This window comes from Cygnus olor, chromosome 1 (assembly GCF_009769625.2).
Source record: "Cygnus olor isolate bCygOlo1 chromosome 1, bCygOlo1.pri.v2, whole genome shotgun sequence".
Classification (NCBI taxonomy): domain Eukaryota; kingdom Metazoa; phylum Chordata; class Aves; order Anseriformes; family Anatidae; genus Cygnus; species Cygnus olor.
In genome coordinates this window covers 10173604-10193980 of record NC_049169.1, presented here as the reverse complement: position 1 = coordinate 10193980, position 20377 = coordinate 10173604, and the positions used below count along the sequence as shown (strand labels likewise).

General features: G+C 36.3%; 1 protein-coding gene across 7 annotated transcripts in view; it reads right to left on the bottom strand.

Moving 5' to 3' along the window:
• PCLO (piccolo presynaptic cytomatrix protein) overlaps positions 1-20377 on the bottom strand; it is a 372356-nt gene that overhangs the window by 67420 nt on the left and 284559 nt on the right. For 5 of the 7 annotated variants that reach the window (XM_040548286.1, XM_040548292.1, XM_040548308.1 and 2 more), the window contains exons 14-18: positions 18004-18054; positions 16766-16896; positions 15065-15091; positions 9772-9865; positions 3238-3309 (exon numbers count right to left, since the gene is read on the bottom strand). In XM_040548286.1, the coding sequence (XP_040404220.1) occupies positions 3238-3309; positions 9772-9865; positions 15065-15091; positions 16766-16896; positions 18004-18054 (375 nt within the window). Of the gene's footprint in view, positions 1-3237; positions 3310-9771; positions 9866-15064; positions 15092-16765; positions 16897-18003; positions 18055-20377 lie in introns of those variants that run through there. The other 2 variants (XM_040548303.1, XM_040548319.1) reach the window with 2 other exon arrangements.

Genomic DNA, 20377 nt, shown 5'->3' with positions numbered 1-20377 from the left:
CAATGGGAGCAATAAAGACCCTTCCACACTCAGTGGTTTTGTGGTAGAAAGGGCCAAGAGCTGCCCAGGGAAGTGGTTCAGTCACCATCCCTGGAGGTCTTTAAAAGACGTTTAGATGTTGGGCTTAGTGATATGGTTTAGTGGATGACTTGTTAGTGGTAGGTCAGAGGTTGGACTAGGTGATCTTGGAGGTCTCTTCCAACCTAGATGATTTTGTGATTCTGTGATTCTCTAAAGTACTAAAGAGTCATCACAGTCTTGAGTGAAGGAAAGGACAAAAATAGCCTCGCATTTATCTCTAAGGTGAGAGGGTTAAAAATAATGTCAAGTAGGGAAGTTTTAGAAGTGCTAGACAAATAAAGCATGTGATTACCTCAGGGAACTATTTCTTTGGCAGTTTATTGCAAGACCTTGAATAAAAGAAAGCATCTTGAAGTTTAGAGATGGACAAGTTACTTTACATCTGTATTATTTATTTATTTTATTTTATTTTATTTTATTTTATTTTCTACGAGGTTAGAAGCATTTTTTCTTTCCTGTTTTTCTTTCAGCTTCATAGGTCAAATATGTCCTGGCTTGGTCTCTCTGGTTAAGTCTAAAAGTAATCTACATGGATTAACTACTTAGCATGCTTTCTCATGTGTTTTTTGTTAATGTTCTGGTGAATAACTTGCAAGACAGCATGGTGTAGTGGGTTTACATGGCAAGGTTTTGGTAGTGGGGGACTGCAGGTGTGGCTTCTGTGAGAAGAATCCAGAAGCTGCTCTATAAGGGCCAGTTTCAGCTGGCTCCAAAGGGACCCACCGCTGCCCAGAGCTGAGCCAATACACGACGATGTTTGTGCTTCTGTGAGAGCAGATTTAAGAAAGGGGGGAAAAAAACCGAACCCAACTGCCGCACAACAGCAGCTGGGAGAGTGAGGAGTGAGAAAGTGCCTTGCAGACCCAAAGGTCAGTGCAGAAGTAGGGCAGGAGGTGCTCCAGATGCAGCGGAAGCTCCCCTGCGGCCTGTGGAGAGGCCCCTGGTGGAGCAGGCTGTCCCCCTGCAGCCCATGGGTCCCACAGCGGAGCGTATCTCCACACCACAGCCCACGGAGGAGCCCCTGGTGGAGCAGGTGGATGTGGCCTGGAGGAGACTTCAGCCCATGGAGAGCCCCCACAGGAGCAGGCACCAGGCCGGAGCTGCAGCCCGTGGAGAGGAGCCCATGCAGGAGCAGGGGATCTGAGGGGAGCTGCCACTCATGGGGGACCCGTGCTGAAGCAGTTTGCTCCCGACGGATGGACCCCGTGGTACAGACCTACGTTGAAGCAGTTCTTGAAGAGCTGCTGCCTGTGGGAAGTCCACACAGGATCAGTTTGGGAAGGATGGCATCCTGTGGGAGGGACCCCATGTGGAGCAGGGGAAGAGAGAGACTGTGAAGGAGCAGCGGAGATGAAATGTCATGGACTGACAGGGCCCCCATTCCCCCATTCACCTGCGCTGCTTGGGGGGAAGAGGTGGAAGAGGGTGAATGGGAGGAAGGTGTTTTTACTTTTTTTTCTCTGTTTCTCACTTCTCTAGCTTGTTAGTAATAGGCAATAAATGTCTCTAATCTCTCTACATTGAGTCTGTTTTGCCCATGACGATAATTGTTGCGATAATTGAGCGATCTCCCTGTCCTTATCTCAACCCTTGAGCCCTTTTTATCATATTTTCTCCTTTGTTCCCTTTGAGTAAGGGGAGTGAGAGAGCAGCTGTGGCGGAGCTCAGCTGCCCAGCTGGGTAAAACCACCACACATGGTTGAGGATTGTTCCTAATGGGCAATACTGGCTAGCAGCTCTATTTTGGAGAAGAGAGATGTATCTTGTCGATGTGAACCATAATGTGCCATGTACCTTCTGGGGCATGCAAGTGATGCTGAATTTATTCAGTTTTTCAGCAGTCTTTGATACCCATAAGTAGCTATGCTTGTGCCTTTGTGAAAGTCCATTACAAATTCCGTAGGGCAGAATTTGGATATCCCATTTTATTGAGTACCCTGGACTTCAAAATGGTCCTGAGGTACACTGGTTGGTCTTTCCCCAACGTTCTTCCATGAAGTATGGTTTTCATGTTTAAGTTTGAATAATTCAATAAATAAAATAGTTCTAGAGGTTTAAAATATTTGAAGGCAAAGTTTAAATCTTCCTGTAGAAGCAGCTGCTGGAGCATCCATTTTCTAAATGTCATAAATGACAATGACGTAAATATTCAGTAAAACCCAGCTTTTGGAAAAATATGCTGAACCCAACAGGAATACTGATGTGGCATGCAGGAAATAAGTAATCATGTAGCTGCTTCCTATACATTTATTTTAGTAATTGTTCAAATAGTGACGCTGATTGCTCAGTTTTATAATTACACAAATGGGTACTGGAGCTGAACTGAATGCCTTTTAGCTAAATTCAAATGCAGACTAAGCAGAGGTATTCGGAGTTACTCTGTATACGAACAGTAATTTGAGCAATCGATTTTTCTGGGCTTCCGTTTCTAATTATAATCCTCTTTGGTAATAACATTTTTAATTACTTATTTGACATCATACTTATTGCTGGTAACTCTGTATTATATGTCCATATGTTTGTTTGCTTTTAAAAGAGAGATCACACTGATTCCCATGATCACTCATCTATTTTTAATTACCAGGGTATTAAGGTTATTCAGGCCTTACAAGATTTCGCCTTCACTTATACTTTGGCAATGATATTGCTATTTTTAGTGTTATAAAGGAGACCTTGAATCTGAAAGACCAAATAACTCACTCTTGCTGTTAATTGTGGATATGCTACCGTGTGTCTTGACGGCAAAATTTAATCCTTTAATAATTTCCAAAGACTGATACCTGCTCAGCCTTCCTGTGTTATGTTAAAATCAAGGCTGGCATTTTATCAGTCACAACAAGAATCCACCATTCAGTCACATCTTGGGATCAAAAAAATAAACAGATAAATAAAATCAGTGAAGTAACATTCTCTTGAGTCCTGAGTGAATTTACCCACAGTTTACCAAGACGAAGACAGGCATCTTATATGTGTGAATGAAGGAAATTATGATCAGTTGTTGTGAAGTCAGCAGTAATGTTGTGCTGTAAGAAAGTTTATACCTAATGTGTTTTTACTAGTCCCATACATTGTAAGCAAACATTGTCCAAATACCAACAAGCCATTCATCACCTTTCTAACTGGTCAAGGGCAGAGAGAAAGAAAGAAGATACTCACTTCACCAAGGAAGTCATTTGATGAGAATCTATCATAATCCCATACAGTCACTTCCAGTGTTTTCTTCTTCAGCTGCAATTTAAGTCAAAAGAAAATTAACCCCATTGCTATCATAAACTTCAAAACAATTATGTATGGTGGTATCTTTTAATTAGCTCCTCATTGTACTCTTTTTTATAGTGACAGATGGACAGTTTTGTGACCACCACAAGAGCCAAACTGATTTTCAAAGCCCTGTTTTTGTACTTCTGCAGCTTTTCTCATTATCAAGTCTGAGTGGTCTGAACTTCAACATTTAGTTCAAGACCATTTTAAACTGAAATTTCATATGTGTTATTTAAAACACCCTATTGAAATAGCCTCACCTGTGATGACCTCGCTTTAATACCTGTACAAGTTCAGTGCAGTCAATGAGACTCTACAAATGGTCCGGACATGGACAAGTTTTACCACCAGGCAGTAATGACAGCCATCAAAATTTATTATCTGCATACTGTGTTAAACATGATAGCTGTGTCAAGCACCCTTCTAACAGGCTAACATAAGAAAGAAGTAAGTCTTTTTATCATAGAATCATAGAATATTCTGAGTTGGAATGGACCCACAAGGATCATCAAGTCAAACATATGGTTCCACACAGTTGAATTAAACCATAATTCTGACAGCATTGTCTAAATGCTTCCTGAACTCCAGCAGGCTTGGTGCCATGAACACTTCCCCAGGGAGCCTGTTCCAGTGTCCGACCACCCTTTCACTGAAGAACCACTTCCTAACACCCAGCCTGACCCTCCCATGTTCCAGCCCCATGCCATTCCCTCGGGTCCTATCACTGTCCCCAGAGAGAAGAGCTCAACGCCTGCCCCTCTGCTCTCCTCGTGAGGAAGCTGCAGGCCTCCATGAGCCCTCCTCTCAGCCTCCTCTGCTCTGGGCTGAACAAACTAAGGGATGTCTGCTGTCTGTTGCTCATACATCTTCCCCTCTAGACCTTTCACCAGAGGTCTTTATACAAAAAGGTATCTTTCACCAAAGGTTTTTATATGAAAAGATATCTCAAAGCAGAGAAACTGACGTCCAAAGCAGTTGACCTTGTTAGAAAGATTGATCTGAGTGTCATCCCAGGGATCCATGGGGACAGATGGGAAGAAGAAGGTTGACTGATGGTAAGGAGAACAAGATTGAATATTGGTGTTGTATACTGGAGCAAAAGGCTAGCAGAGAGGCAACAAATAAATTAACATGACTTAACAGAGGGAAGGACAAAATCATGGGGAGTATGAGATATCTGTGGAGTCAGGCTACAAAGTTGTAAGTGAAGTATTTGTTGGACACTTCTAAGTATTGCTAAAGAAAACAGAACACTGTTCACATACTTGAATAAAAGAGATCACAACCAGAAATCTTATGTAATAATCAAGGTCATCATCCCAACAGAAGCTGCTCTGATTATTAATTTGCTGCTTGGGAGAAAGGGACAAAAAAAGATTGAGTTGTTGTTCAAAATCATAAGCTATAAAATTTACTGTACATTACATACACTTTCAAGAAGAGCATAATTTCCCATTTACTTCCGCTTCCCCTTGGTTTAATATAACACAGGTTCAGACAGTTTTTAATAATTTTAAATTGCCTTTAACTAATAATTTCATCTTATTATTATGTATTATGAATATCTTTTGGTCACAGCTAATTTTAGAAAAATGAACAGCTATGCAAATCCAGTTTCTTTAGAAATCATATTAATATCAGCATATCCCAGTAAACTCAAAACACAAAAGGAAATTGTGTTACTTTTTAGCATCTATGATGTATTCTTTAAGAAGGCAAAAACATGACTTGAAAACTAAGATTAAAAACGAAAAATAATAATTGAGAGCAATTCCTTAATCTTTCTTTGTTTTAATCCTACCTATTTAGGCTACGCTTAACATATTCTTCTTAAAAATACCATGCAAAAAGTAAGCAAAAAGTTGAACAAGGGAAAGGTTCTGTCTTGAATATCCTTTACAGAATAGATGTAAAGGGGATTACCTTGACTAAATAAAATTTATTTTCTTTGCTGTTCAAAGAGAGTATCAAAATTGCAATGTGAAAACTAACCTGAAAAATAAGTTGAGCAACCTGTGGTCCATGCTACTTTTAGTTTCTTGGGTGATACTATTTTCTGCTAGATGCTATACTAAGTATATGCATTTTTGCCCTTAAAAACAGGAATCACATAAATACTTTTCAGAAATTCATTGTCTCAACCTCTGTTATTTTGAGAGGATATAGTTGTTAATTGTTGCAAGTTATGGCTGTGCAAGGACAGAGAGAAGAACATATAGATCCAGAGGAAAAACAAAACAAAACAAAACACAACACAACATAACACAACAACAACAAACAAATATGGAGCTGCAATATTTTTTTGTGGAAATGGGAAAATAGAAGATTTTCCAGTAACTGCAATCCTACTTTGCTAGCATTTTTTATGGTAATAAAACTGTGCTGAAAACTTGCAGTACTCTACATTTCTTTGAGTCATCTATTTTAAGCCTCTTAATTTGATAAAGCTTTTATGAAATATTATGACAATGAAAAACCATCAAAACAGCTTTATTAGGCAGTAAATGAAATGAGTTTTAAAGAGGAGGAAAATTTGCTTTTCTGAAGATGTATTTATGTACTATTACTAAGGGCAAAGAACACTCAATGGCTAGGGATTTTAAAAGCAGCCATTATACCGTCACAGGAAAGCAAGTTTTGCCTTACATCATCCAATTTTAGCTTGTGAAGACAGAGGTTCAGATTCCCATCAGAAATTTAACTGACAGCATTACTGAAAATGATTTTTCTGAAATGGTCTCCATATGACAGTAGGCTCCTACAAGTAGGCAATGCATTCACAAGCAAATGAGAAGGTGCACCTAAAGAGGCAGAGCAGTTTGACCCAGATGACTTTACAAATGTTGTGAAGCTAATTTGAGTTTAAAGAACGTTACAAAAACAGTGCTACTAAGCCACAACTAATTTTGGACTTTGCCTCATGGAAGTGAAAAATCAAAAAAAAAAAAAAAAAAAAAAAAAAAAAAAAAAAAAAAGAGAGAGAGAGAGAGAAAGAAAAACACCTAAGATTTGCACATTATGACATGAGAAATCCAGTTAGCTTTAGGCTGCTGAGGAAAAACATAATTTAAAGAAGAATATGCAGAAACAGACAATGTGAATAATATTTTCTCTTACTGATGACCAAACCAATGCCACATATGACAGAAGTGTCTGTTACTAGATTTGAATGTCTAGAGGTCCTTTGGTGTTGTGACTGATAATGCTGGCCCATGTAATTAAAATGCATTACTTGAAATATTTGATGGATTCTCCTTGGGAAAGCTTATACAACTTATGACTGGAAGAAAGACATCATTTTAATGCAGTTCTTTTTTTCTCCAATGCAGAAAGTAAATTCCTATAATCAGTTTAGAAATATTTTAAAAGTTTGCAATCTCAGTCAGGATATTTGATGAGTAGAAATAAAGGCATTGTATTAGCTTATGCATTATACTTATTTATGTTTCCATTGATATTTAACATTTAAAGGTACTAATCTCTATAATGCTGTGCTTCAGTATGCGGGAGGACAGAAAGACTTTTGATAGATAATTTAGGAACTTACATTTTCTTGTCCAAGATTTATGTGCCAGCACCTTGCTGATTCATATGAAATCTTTCCTCACTTCTGGAAAAAAGATTTAGGCTCCTGAATCACTGAAGGATCTTGAATATAATACTCTTTCTAAATATATTATCTTCAATTTAAGAATATGAACAATAGCAAGAACCATACGCTTTAATGAATTATATCCATTATTTAAGGAAACACTTTTGCCTCCTTTTTAATAAATAAGAAATTGAGGCAAACAATGCCACATCTTATATTGTGGTCATACATTAGACCAGTGACCTAACCAGTAACAGAACTTTCAACTTTTATCGTCTTCTGAAATCATACTAAAGCTTCTTTTCCTTATCTGAGTACGCACATGACTTGAGTTAGCAATTATTATGCAATATTGTAATGTGTGTACTCAGTATTCTTGTAAAACCGTAATTATCTACACTTTGTTACTTAAAAAAAAAACGTCAAATTACTAAATATTCAGTTTAATTTATTTCTTTTTCTCTGTTAAAATGGAATGTACTATGTTATAAAACTAATCATTCTGACCTTGAAAAAGTCAGTTTCATTTCAAAGAGAGATGTATTTCCCATAATTATTTTCACTTTAATTTCAGCAAGGTTATGAAAGAGTAAAGGAAAATGGAAAATTGTACAACTAGCTAAAGTCTAGACAGTGACATTGAAAGGACTATATTAGGAAATATTTAATGATACTTATTTGCTGTCAGCAAGCAACCCGTGCTTTGATGGAGGATAAGGAAATGCTTCTTTGAAGAAATAATATTTATAAAGACTCATGAGTTTGTGTTAGGGAATGACTGCTAACTCTACAGCTTGGTGTTGATGCAGCTATGCTTGTCTGTTGGCCAGAACACTCATTTTCAGTCTATCATGATTATTATCTTGCATTTCTCTTCATGCTCCTAACTATTGTGAAATTTCTATGCATGAGAGCTATGAGTGCAAGCAATGTACTGTTATATGGTGATAGTTCTTTAAACTGTAGAGGGTACTTCCCATCACGGTGGAATTAGTTGGTGAGTTATGAATGTAGTTTATTGTACATTCTCTAAATCAAGGCACTGAATTTTACACAATATAAGAAACACTGACATCAGTATCTTACCATTAGATAAAAGACATATAAGAAAACACTATTGCCTGCACACACTTCTGTGTGAGAAGACAAAATATACAATATATGTGATACTAGGATGAAACTTATGCATTTATAATTGTAAGCACTGCATGAAAGTATGAGAGGAAGAGAAAAGGAGATCTGCAAACAGAAAGCAAAAGTTCAAAGAATTCAATATGTAACCTAAAAGCAAATTTCATCAAGCAATAGTCAAAAGACTGACATCAAAGATATAAAGAGATTTTCTAACATATAGATCTCTGTCCAATAAATCCTAGACTAAGATTATCCAATTGCCAAACAGCCACTGAACATCCAACACCCTTAATTACAGCTCTGGAAATGTCACAGAAGAACCAAAAAGCAAATTAAGTAAACTGAGGAGTCTTTCTTAAATGGGAAGCTCAGACCACGTTGTTTGGAAATATTGCTAAGACTTACCAAACATTCGTATCAAACACAGAAGACCTAGGGTTTATAATGCAAGAATACAAACCTCATGTTTTTTTTTATTCCTTAGGCTTTCACTGTCAGTGAACCACCATTTATGCAAGCCTACAAGAAAAAGCATGCAAAACCCAGCAAATCAAAACCACTATGAATGGTTAGATGTAGATAACAGGGGGCCTCTAAAGTAAATCTCAGGTAGCGCCCCTAATGGCAAGAAGATGTGTATGTTGCATGAGCAAGCATGCAAGTCCCTCTGTGAGAGGGGTTTTGCTCCATGCAAAATATGATGTTTTAATCTATGTTCATCTCAATGAACAGGAAGAATGAATAAGCAAATTTTAAGTTAGCAAGATAATACTGAGGTCTTTGTGTCATGTTGGAGAAGTATATTAAAAGCATTGGAAATTGGTTCATGAAAGAATCTGATCTTTGCAGGCTTTTTTTCTGAAGTACTGAAAAATTAGATGGCCTTGAAAAACAAAGCTGAAAGCATCAAGAACAAAACACCAAGAAAGGCAGAAAGATTTGGGAGTGCATACAGATGTTATTCTATAAAACATGCTTCATAATTTAAACAGGCTGATCATTTTGTCCATTGTGCCTTCTTCAGACAGTAAAAGGTCTCTTTAAAAAGGAAAATGGAGAAAAAGAAGACTGGATTGCTACATACTGCCTCAGTTAACCCCCTGGGTCAGTTAGAGTTATGAAACAACTAAGAAATAGACACAGAAGGCTTCCGTTGAACTCTTCCCCAGATGTGATTTAAATCTTTCTGTAACAAGGAAATTAAATCTCTTCTGAATTTTGTTGAACAGATTCATATTTCAAAACCATTGCTGTAAATTATTGCTAAATGTAAACGCATCTCTACATTTCATAAACATTTTTGAACAAGAAAATGTTTGTAAGACCTGTGTTTTCTGTGAACTTGCATGGTATTTGGAATCAAGAGTGATGCTGATTTCTGCATCTACTTCAGCAGCTTCTGTCTGGATTTATCCCCTCCCTGTGTTCCATAACCATTTTTAGAAATAACACATCCATACTTACGACATGCTTATGAATGTAATCCACACAAAAGATCATTTTTATGAATAGAAAGAACAAGAAAAGAGAATTGATATAGTGATCTCTATCAGAGGCGAGGAAATAGTTACAAATTTCCCCTGAATTTGGCAAGATTTCTTAGGAGTTCACAAAGTTGCCAGTGCCACTGCACAATAAGCACTGCAGACCACATAAATAAATATAGCAGCAAATTGCACTGAATAGTATTACCACTTACGCACCTGTTCCACAGAGATATTTTTATAAATGACAGTCTGATTCCACTCAGGATTCAAGCTTTTCTGCACATACTTAGTTCTCCGCTTGTACTCAGCACTGAATTTGAACAAAGGAAGGAAACATCACATTAACAATCTTTTGTTTCTTTCAGTTCTAATACAAAACAACTCCTCCTCCCCACAAAAAAAAAAAAAAAAAAAAAAAAAAAAAATCTCTCTTCAGTGGGCTATTGCTGCCTACAACTGTGTCTACATAAAGCATCAGTCAGCGAATGCACATATGCAATTCTCTCATTGTATGTGTTGTGCTCTGACTATAAATGAAAGTGATAATGCACTGATTTCTTTTCCAAGACCATCTTTCTATTATCACTTTAAAGTACCAGGAATCCATTATATTTATAGGTTATAGTCTCTAATTACAGGATTGCCATCTCACTAGAACATTCATTGAAGACCATGGGGTAAATAATATCCTGTTAATGATAGAAACAATAATTTCTTATTGATCCTGTTCTCTGCCTCTGCCTCTAACTGCACTGGAAACAAACATAAAAGTACATCAAGCTCATGATTGCTTTTATCAATAGCCAAGAATAAAAATTTGGCTGCATAATCTGTTTTTAAAAAAGACTTGGCAGTGCTTTCTATTGTACTTTGCATTTCCTGAGGATGGGGAAAGCAATATACAAACCTTTAATAGCATATGGATTCATCTAGTGCCATGAGCTTTGATGTCTGATCTGCTTCCATTCCAATTTTAATTTAACATAAATTTTAATGGATATCTCAAAAGAGCTTGGTAGGAGAACATAAAAAGCTTTCAATATTTTGAAAATCCAGCAAGATATAAGGCAAAGAACTTGTTTTTGCTACTCTGCAAGTTTAACTTGGGTTCAAATGTCCTACACAGTACGGTCATACATATTACATCTGCTACTAGATCCAGGACCTTCTCCAGCGCTAAGACCAAATCACAGACTCATAGAATCATTAAGGTTGGAAAAGACCTTCAAGATCATCTGGTCCAACCATCCCCCACCATCAATGTCACCCACTAAACCATGTCCCTAAGCACCAGGTCCAACCTTTCCTTGAACATCCCCAGGGACGGTGATTCCACCTCTTCCCTGGGCAACCCGTTCCAACACCTGACAGCTCTTTATGAGAAGAAATGGCACAGAAAGACCTGTATCTGCCCTATTAAACTCCCTTATGGTACCTTTACATTAATATTTGGTAGTGTGGTTTTCTCCTGATTGTCCCACTTCTGACTTCAGATTGAACCATGTTTTGGTTCAAACTGTGGTACGGTCTCACAGTTGATGAACTACATTCCTTTCATATGAGATTAATACAGAAGATGCACTCCCGAGGCTCATTTAATCAGCCAGACACTAATGTGTACTGTGCATGGTACCAGGCTGGTGTGAGTCCAAATTAAAGTTATGTGAAACATGCCTGTGTTTCATTGACACGTATATACCAATGTTGGGTCTTCAGCACCACCAGTTTCATTCTACAAACTCAATACTATTGTGCAGTGCTCACTTCTAATTATTCTGGTGTGTGCAGTGGCCTTATTCTTGAAAAAGGGGTGGCTATATCCAAGCTGCCTACTAGACAGCTTGGTAATTCCCAAAGTGGGTCTATAAACTTTTTTGGAGAAGGCTAGTTGAGCTCGGCAAAAATAATGGCTACCTGTGGCCTAAAAGTTTAACAGTATTGATGACTGAGTTCCAGTTCCCAGGATTATTTCAAAGTACTGCTTATTTTATTAGTGCAGTGTATGGGGATTTTTGTTGTTGTTGTTGTTTGGTTTCTCAGTTTTTCATTAAGACTATTTTAAAAGTGTAAATGTAATAAATTACTGGTTAAGATATCCTATATTTTACTTTTCTTTCTTTCTTTCTTTCTTTCTTTCTTTCTTTCTTCTGACTTTTGTAATTCTTAGAGGATTGTTTTACATTACATATATACAGAAATACAGCATTGGACTTGGTGGCTGTACACACTAAACTCTCCAGAAGTATTCCCAGTAAAAGTAATAGTACTGCTTTTCAAAAGAATTCTGCAAAAATTAAAATGCAACATCAATGATTGTATTAGTAGGTTCTGGATTAGAAATTTCCTCTATTCCTTCTTTTTCAGCTCTCAGTAGATTTTAAATCTGATCACTTGCTTAGATAGCCTTTTTTCATGTTGTAACTGTCCACCGTCCATTGAAAATATTGGTTCCCACGTGCTGAAAAGATACTGTACTGAATATATGGAAATATTTTGTTGTTAATGCAATTAAGCTACTGTGTACTAAAGGAGACTAGGCACAATGGATCTGGTATTTATCTTAAATCTCACGAAGTAATTGAGCTGAGTACCAGGCAAGTGTACATGGAGAACAACCAATGTCAGTAAATTACTGAGCCACTACAATTAGAACACAAGAGCCAGAGTCCTGAAGGGGACATAGCATCAGCTTCTTGAAACTGGTATGTCAGCAAACCCATCAAATGTCACATATATTGATACTGTGATAGTGGAAATGCAGTATAAGAACAGACCATACTACTCTGCTTCTGGGACTACACTGAATAGATTCTGAGTAAACATAGCAAGGAGGCCTCTTGATACATTTAGATATTATTAAGTATGAACAATAATAAACCTTACTGACACTTCCATACTGAAAATTACAGCTCAAATATTTTTTTCTTTAAACCTAAGCACGTTTTTGTTTCTTTTGAATTTTTATTTAAAAATGATTATTTCCAGTATTAATTTTACTTTCAGTAACTCATTTCAAATGTATATATCTTATAAAAATAATATTAATTTTTACATAAAGAATGAATACTGATATGCATTTTTTTCTTTCCTTTCTTTTAAAGAGTAATTTACGATGCCTAGCAAGCACCACTTCATTTTCACAAACATTACAAGGAAAAGTTTTGTCTCTTCTGTCTCTTCAGTAATAACATATCAGAGTTGCAGAAAAAGGTACAACATAGATGAGCTCAAGGTAATAAAATATTTTTGCTCTCAATTATAGGAAAATGAGTCCTCTCTCTTGTCTTTTCTTACTCAGGTTGTCGGTTCTAACCGATATCTTTTAATGAAAGTCACTTGTAACCGTTTTTGCTCTTATGTTTTGCTCATAGTCATTCTACATAGTTCCATTTATTTTTGAAAATATTTTATCTATTGATAGCAAAACATGCTATTCACTGTCTTCCAATTTATTGAAAAATGTGAAGGGCATTGGAATTTGTGAAACAAAGTATCTGTCTGCCTCTGCTTATGAGAAGAAAGCAGCAGCTGTCTATAAGAAAGTTAGTTGTGTCAGCCACTGTGTACAACCACATCTTTTTGAAAAAAAAAGTTTCTTTTTTTCTTGTGTATCAGTAAGAGATGGATGAATGAAAATCTAGGGGGATCAAGACCATATGGAAGAGAAAGTTATTTCTTCGCAGTTTTGTAAGGAAAACCTGAATCCTTTTAGAAACTAGATTTTGATAGCATATCCCATTCAGTATTGCACTTAGATCTTTTAAACTCTTCTGCAGATTTTTTTTCCTCTGCTCTCTGATCTGAAAAAAGTATCCTTTTCACTCAAAATCATCATGAGATTACATTGATCCATGGAGAGATATGAGACACTGGCAAATGAAAACTGGACTAGCAGCATCTCTTTCTTTGACCTCATGGTACTCTTTAAACAATTGTTCTGATCAGCTATTAATGAAATATTAATTTATCTAAATGTCTTCTGTAATCCATTTACTTATTACCATAATGAAGCTAGGCTAGTACTATAGAGCTTGGTCCATATGTCATAAGATCTATGCTCATTTAAAAGAACTGTTATACTTCTTTTTGAAGTAAGAAAGGTCCCTTTGTGCTATCAACCAAGAAAGTGAATCCATGATATCCGTCTCTTAGTCCTGGATTTTCTTTTACAATATTAAAACTTCACCACCTTTTCATATTTTCTGATTATTGTTGAAAATATGTGAGAAGCTGATTCAGGTAGTGTTGAATAGTAGAGTTGTCAGAGAAGTTAAATGTGTTGTTAAAAGCATAACTCTGGAGTATTTCCAGTGAAGTATCTGGATCAAAATTGGCTGGGGGGAATAAGCCCACATTCATGTAGCCTATGGTGTGGATCCGTTGTAGAGGGAAGCAGGAGACCTTGATCATATGTAAGGAGGCACAGCCCCAGACTAAGCTAAAGGTCTTTAAATGTCTGAAAGGAAGGATCTGACAAAAATATTAAGTTCATCTTACTGATACACCTTCCCCCCAACAACTGCCATTAACAGATGGTGATGCTTTAATAAAACATTCATTAAAGCTAATCATACCTAGTATGAAATAATTTGCACTTGAAATTGTCATAGAGTATGCTGTGTAAAAAGATATAAACTGTATTACTCTTTTCTTTATCTTTTCTCTATGCTTCCCTGGTTACAGATTATCAATATATAATACAACAGAAAGTGCAATGAAAAAAAAAAGTATAATAGAATAACTGCAAGTAAAATGTGGCATTTAAACACATTCATTTAATAATTCTACTAATGAAGACCAGGCTGAAGATAGAGCAGATCTGTTTATTAAAAAGCCATCTGTTGACTTGTTTGGTCAGCTTTCTACTTTTAAAGAAATGCAGAGTGAAAGCTGAATTTCTATTATCGTGTATTTATCCTTGGTTGATACTAGTGTATCTTGAGAAGAGAATTTTGCCTTATGTTTCCAAATCCAGGACAAACAAAGCACTAGTAATTCCAGTTACTAAAAATTCAATTACACTGAATAGCCATTTATGTGTTCAAACAGCTTTAAAGTCATCTGGGTGATTATCTAGACTGATACTTGGCATTAAAGTCTACATGCTGTGAAAAGCACAGAGAGAAAAATATTCCACCTCACTTCCAAGCAATGCTGTTCCTGTTGGCATCTTGAGACAAGTTCACTGTGAATTGTTTTACAACTTTCAGTGAATAAGAATGAATTTTTAGATATCTATGACTAAACTAGATTCTTGCAGACATCAAAGGAAATTTCATGTGTCATCGGAGTTTGGGCCTAAGATATTACTGCATCAAGGCATACTAAATACTTGTTTCAATTCCTTCTGACCTGGAAATGAAGTTCATTAGAGAATAAACAGCAAAACCATGCAGCAATCGTGTCATCAAGACTTAAGAGAAATCTGTATTTCAATGCACAGGCTGATCATAACATCATGCTTGCATACAAAAATGAAAGAATAAAATTGAAAGACAGTACACTCTACCTTGCATTTTGGACAACCATGACTTGTCTGCATACCCAGCATTAAACATAGTTAGGAACACAGGAAGCAGCATGAGAGAAAATGAGAAGAGAGAGATGAAAGAAAACATAAATAATGGTAGTTTAGAGTATCAGAATCAAAGGAAACAGAGGCATTACAAGGAATAAGCAGTCGTGTATGGATTGAACTACAGATAAAATATATTTATGAACAGTTCTAGTCTCTGCTTTCAAATACAAGTTTTGCACTTTTGAGAAGCTTTTCATTTTCATTACTCCCAAAAGCCCCAACCTACATATAAAACAGTAAAATTGCCATATCTTAAACCCAAATAAAACTAAAATCCAGATTCTTCGTAACTTGGCCCCAATTTTGAATCTATATTTTGATCTGACTTAGAATTCTGCAGGTTGAACAACTCTGTAGTTCAAAGCCTTACTTCTACATCATGAATGTATCTGCAAAATTCCCAGTAAGGTTGATTTGACAAGTATTTGAGGAGAGTCTTAGGTGCATTAAAAAAAAAAAATTAAAAAAAAATTAGGACCTGTTCCCATTATATTCAGTAATAGTTTTGGGCCCAGTTCCACTGAACAATATTGAATACTGTATAGCTGGAATCAGCAAGCTACTAAATACGCATGCTTTAGCTTTACCATTTGTGTGCTTTTAGCTGTGCTTTCCCATATGCCAAATGCTAAACTGTGACTTGAGCACGCACTTTCCTGTTACTTTGAATAGATCAGAAATACAGATTTTTAGTTACGTGGTCCCAGCCTAAGAGTCTTTTAGGATGAGTGTGACTACACAAATTGAGAAGTTTGCAGGAATTTGTCTTTGCAAACCAAGGTCTTAGTTTAGCTTAAGGTAATCAGCTTAATTTTAGATAAATCTACTGTCAATTAAGTCAGCAGTATTTTTACAGCTGCTTATACTTACGTATATGTGCGAAATTCTGCAAATTTAGGGCACAAAAAGAGTTATAATATTGCTGATACAGAAAAAAATATTTTTTAAACAGTAATTGGCTATTTGTAATTACAGTCAGAGTTTAAAAAAGCAATGGTCTATGAAAATACGGTCACTAATTTGTATAGTCTTTAAATACAAAATGACCAGAATTTCTAAAACTATATCTTAGCTCTTAATAAATAAATAAATAAATAAAACACATGGAATGACTGATTTCTGTCTCATATTTCTCACCTTTAATATTATACTGCAACCTCAAATTAATCTCAGCTACTGTGATTGTGCATGTTTGCAAAACTGTTCCTTGGCATGTAGATTTTTGTATTACAGAATTACAGTACAAATCATTACACCCAAATTCATGCACTTCAATACAAGTTAGAGACAGATTTCTAGGGAGAACTTTGAAGTCCATATATTTATTGCCTTTCAGCAGACTGTTATTCTCTTAATACACAATTTTCCATGTATTACAATTTTTAAATGGAAAGATGGGAAAAAGAATAGATGAAATCTACAGAAATGATCATGAAGCCCCTGAAGTCAGTAGCAAAGTATAAACATTCACCTTGGAATAGAGTAAGGCTCTCCATTAAAAATTTACCATTTTTCCGTGTGTTGTACCTGTGCTTTCTAGAGCATTAAACTCTCAGTTTTTTTAACTAATGACAAGCAACAAGCCCAAATTTAAAGAAAGAAATTTCAGGTTAAAATTTCTCCTGCACTTACCCTCTCCCTGGAAGAAGATAAACTTTAACAAAGGGGTCAGAATAGCCATTATTGTCTCTGGGAGCAAGGTTTCTTGCCTGAAGGATGTGGATGATAAGGTTGCCAAGGTGTTTGTCATAGTTGATTTGAAGCTAGAGAAGGCATTTAAACACAGCAAGATTATTTTTGTTTTTAGTTCCTAAATGATTTGACTTCTCTCCAAAATCCTTTGCATGAAGTGAGTATTAGACCCTTAGTTTTGACTGGAAATAAAAACATTGTGGAAGATTCTGTCTCTCTCTACTGGCTAGAATGAGATGCTAGATGATTATGTTGGATCTTGGAAGAAATTTTTCTTTCACAGTCTGCCAGTATTGTTTAAAACAAAGGACACAGACATATTGATCTATTCCATTCAGTAAAAATTTGAACACTTGATATTCTGCTGAGCAATAGACTGTTTACTCAGTAGAAATTACACACATACTGACTACCCAGAGCCCAAGCCCAGGAAGTGTGTTATAGAAAATAGAATCATAGAATCATCTAGGTTGGAAAAGACCTTCAAGATCATCAAATCCATCCATTACCCTGACCTACCGAGACCCATCACTAAACCCTTAGTGTCACAAGTGTTATGGTACCTAACAAATTATGGTATTATGGATGTTATAGTACTATGGAAAGACCATATCTACATAGGAGAGATAGACAAATACAGGAAACAAAAGACAGAAAATTATAGAAAATTAGTCTTCATTTGTTCTGCTTCTCCCAGTTCCACTGTTTTAAAAAAACTAGAGTAAAACCAGTTTACTTAAAATATAATCACTAATTTGGCATTGCATGGAAATGTATACACTGCATCATGAGAAACTCCTTATAGTCTTTGATGTAAGTAGAGTCCAGAAGGACTCTAGCAGAATACCAATACAGTATGCACTAGAGTCTGTGAATTGATGAAGTAAACCAAAATAACTGCACAAAGGTTAAAGATTAGAATGATTTTCACTATATTTTTATCATTTTCAGGAACAGTAGAATTTTTTTGTACTTGTTTGTATTTCACTAGCCAACTTTAGAGAGGAAAGTGAAAACCTATCCTGACTTACACCTCATGTTATTCAATCGAGTTACATTTCAAGGGGTAGAAATTCAATAATAAATCACTTAATGGAGATTGTTTTCAGCACGCTTATTCAACAGGGAAAATCAGCCAGTTGAAACAACAATTTACACATCAAGAATTACATATTTACCTGAATTTCTCCAGTAATTGGATGGGAAGCAGACTTCATACCTTCAGTGGGCTGCCAGATTAAAATACATAAACAAATAAATACATAGGCACACAGTCACTTATATGTAAATATGCATATTGGAAATAATAGATTCTCAAAAATAACTTTTTTTTATATTGCAATATTGCCACATACTTTCATTGTCCTTATAGATTTTCTCAGGGTGTTGGATATGAATGGGTTTTGAATAAGGACAACACGGAGACTACAAGTCCTGGACAAGAGCATGTTGAAGTTAAGGTGGTGCACTGCCCTTTTCAAATTAGCTGTGAAGAAACATCTCCCCAGTAATTCAGACCTGAGGACAAGACATAACGAGAAAAATCCCAGCCACACAATAATGCAAAAGAAAGCAATCCAAACCTGCCTGGTTTTCATCTGGAAGTCACTGAAGTCAGAATGTTTCCTCAGAGTGAGTCAGTCTGAGCTGACCAACAAAAGGCCTCAAAGAGGCCTTATGCATCTAACTCCTTATGCCAAAGGCAGGGACCTATCTGACCATCATGCCAACTTTCACGGTCAGGCTTAAATGGTTTACATTTCCCATCTTTTACCTCTACAAATAGATGTTATTATTATACTAGAATAGTTCAGCTCTTATACTAGTACCAACAATACAGACAATGCTACGAACTAACTTGGAGTGAGTTGTGCTGCAGCTACAAAATTTTTGCAGAATATTATAAATGCTCCATTTTTCAGAAATCTGAATAGCAAAAATAATTAATTGTTTCATGCTAATTGTTTATAATACAGAGTGTATTAGAAGTGATGCTGTAGAAGTAGTTCAGAGAAAAGGGAAAGGGCATGTTGAATTTGTGTTGGGACTTCCAAAGGCAGTTAAAGTGAGTTGCCTTTAACTGTTCAGTTACTTTGCTGTCTGTCACCTGCATGTCTGTAAAAATAAATGTACATTTTTAACTCCCTCAATTTCTCTATCATCATTAAGTCTCTGTATTCATAGAACACATAGAATCATAGAATCACAGAATGGTTTGGGTTGGAAGGGAGACCTTACAGTTCACCTAGTTCCAACCCCCCTGCCATGAGCAGAGACATGTCCCACCAGACCAAGCTGCCCAAAACCTTGTGTAACCTGGCCTTGAACACTTCAAGGGGCATCCACAGCTTATGTGGCAACCTGTGCCAGTGCCTCACCACCCTTTGAGGGAAGTATTTCCTCCTAACCTCTAATATAAATCTCCCCATTTTTAGTTTATTACCCCTTGTCCTGTCAGTATCTGCCCATGTAAAAAGTCATTCGTTCTCCAAGTGACTTTTCATTATTTGTTGTTATTATATTATCATATATTACATTTTCAGCTTGTATTCATTTACAAGGCTGTCTTCATTTACAAGGCATATTAAATATTTTTTCCCTCTGATGTCAGCTGATTTAAAACTGACTGTGAAGAACTACCCAAATATTTCATAGAAATAATCTATTTTATTATTTCATGAACAATTTAGGCTGAAAGAGACCTCTGGAAGTCATCTGGCCCCCAGCTCTGAGCAGGGCCAACTTTGAAGTTGGATCTGGATTTAAAGGCAGAGATGCAAATAATATATTTCTTTATCAGGGCCTCAGTGAGGATTAATTTGAAAACGAGAAGTATTTCACTGCTGGCTTCTCTAGGAGCTAAGGGATCTGAGGATTTAAGAACACAATCCATTCTTCAGGACATAAAGACAATTAAATTTTTCCATAGGACATATATGGATGTAATCTGTACCACAGAATGATCTTGCATTTACATAATAGAAGAGACCGGTCTGCACAGGATATACTCTCTTCAAGGCTCCCAAAGGTTAAATATCTTCTCTAATGGCTAATCCAATTTAATTCCAATTTCTTCCAATACTCCCCACACACACTCATACTCCATGTAAGAGCCCATACTTTGTAATGCTGTTGCACCTCATGGAGAAGGTTGTCATTACCACGATGTGAAACTCATGTAAATGCCAGGCTCTGATATTATGCATTATCACTCTCTGTAGTAATGGGACAAAGTATTAAATATGAGATATACATTGCAGAATATCAAAGAGACTCCTACAACATTTCTGGAGGGTATATGCTATACCAAAAGCTTTTTGTAGATCATTTTGTGTTTTGCAAATCTAAGAAGATTTTACTTGCTAAAAGGAAGAGCTGTAGTAAAAGCAAGTTACAGGCAGTTTGAATATTGCCTGTCATGAAACTGGCAAAAGTAAAGAATCAGTGCTGCAGTGTGCCTGGAAATGCTTTCAATCCAAGGCAGAGAGGCATTCTGGAAAGGACGAGAAGTAGATTTCTCTTCTAAGAAAGTGCAACACTATTATGAACTTG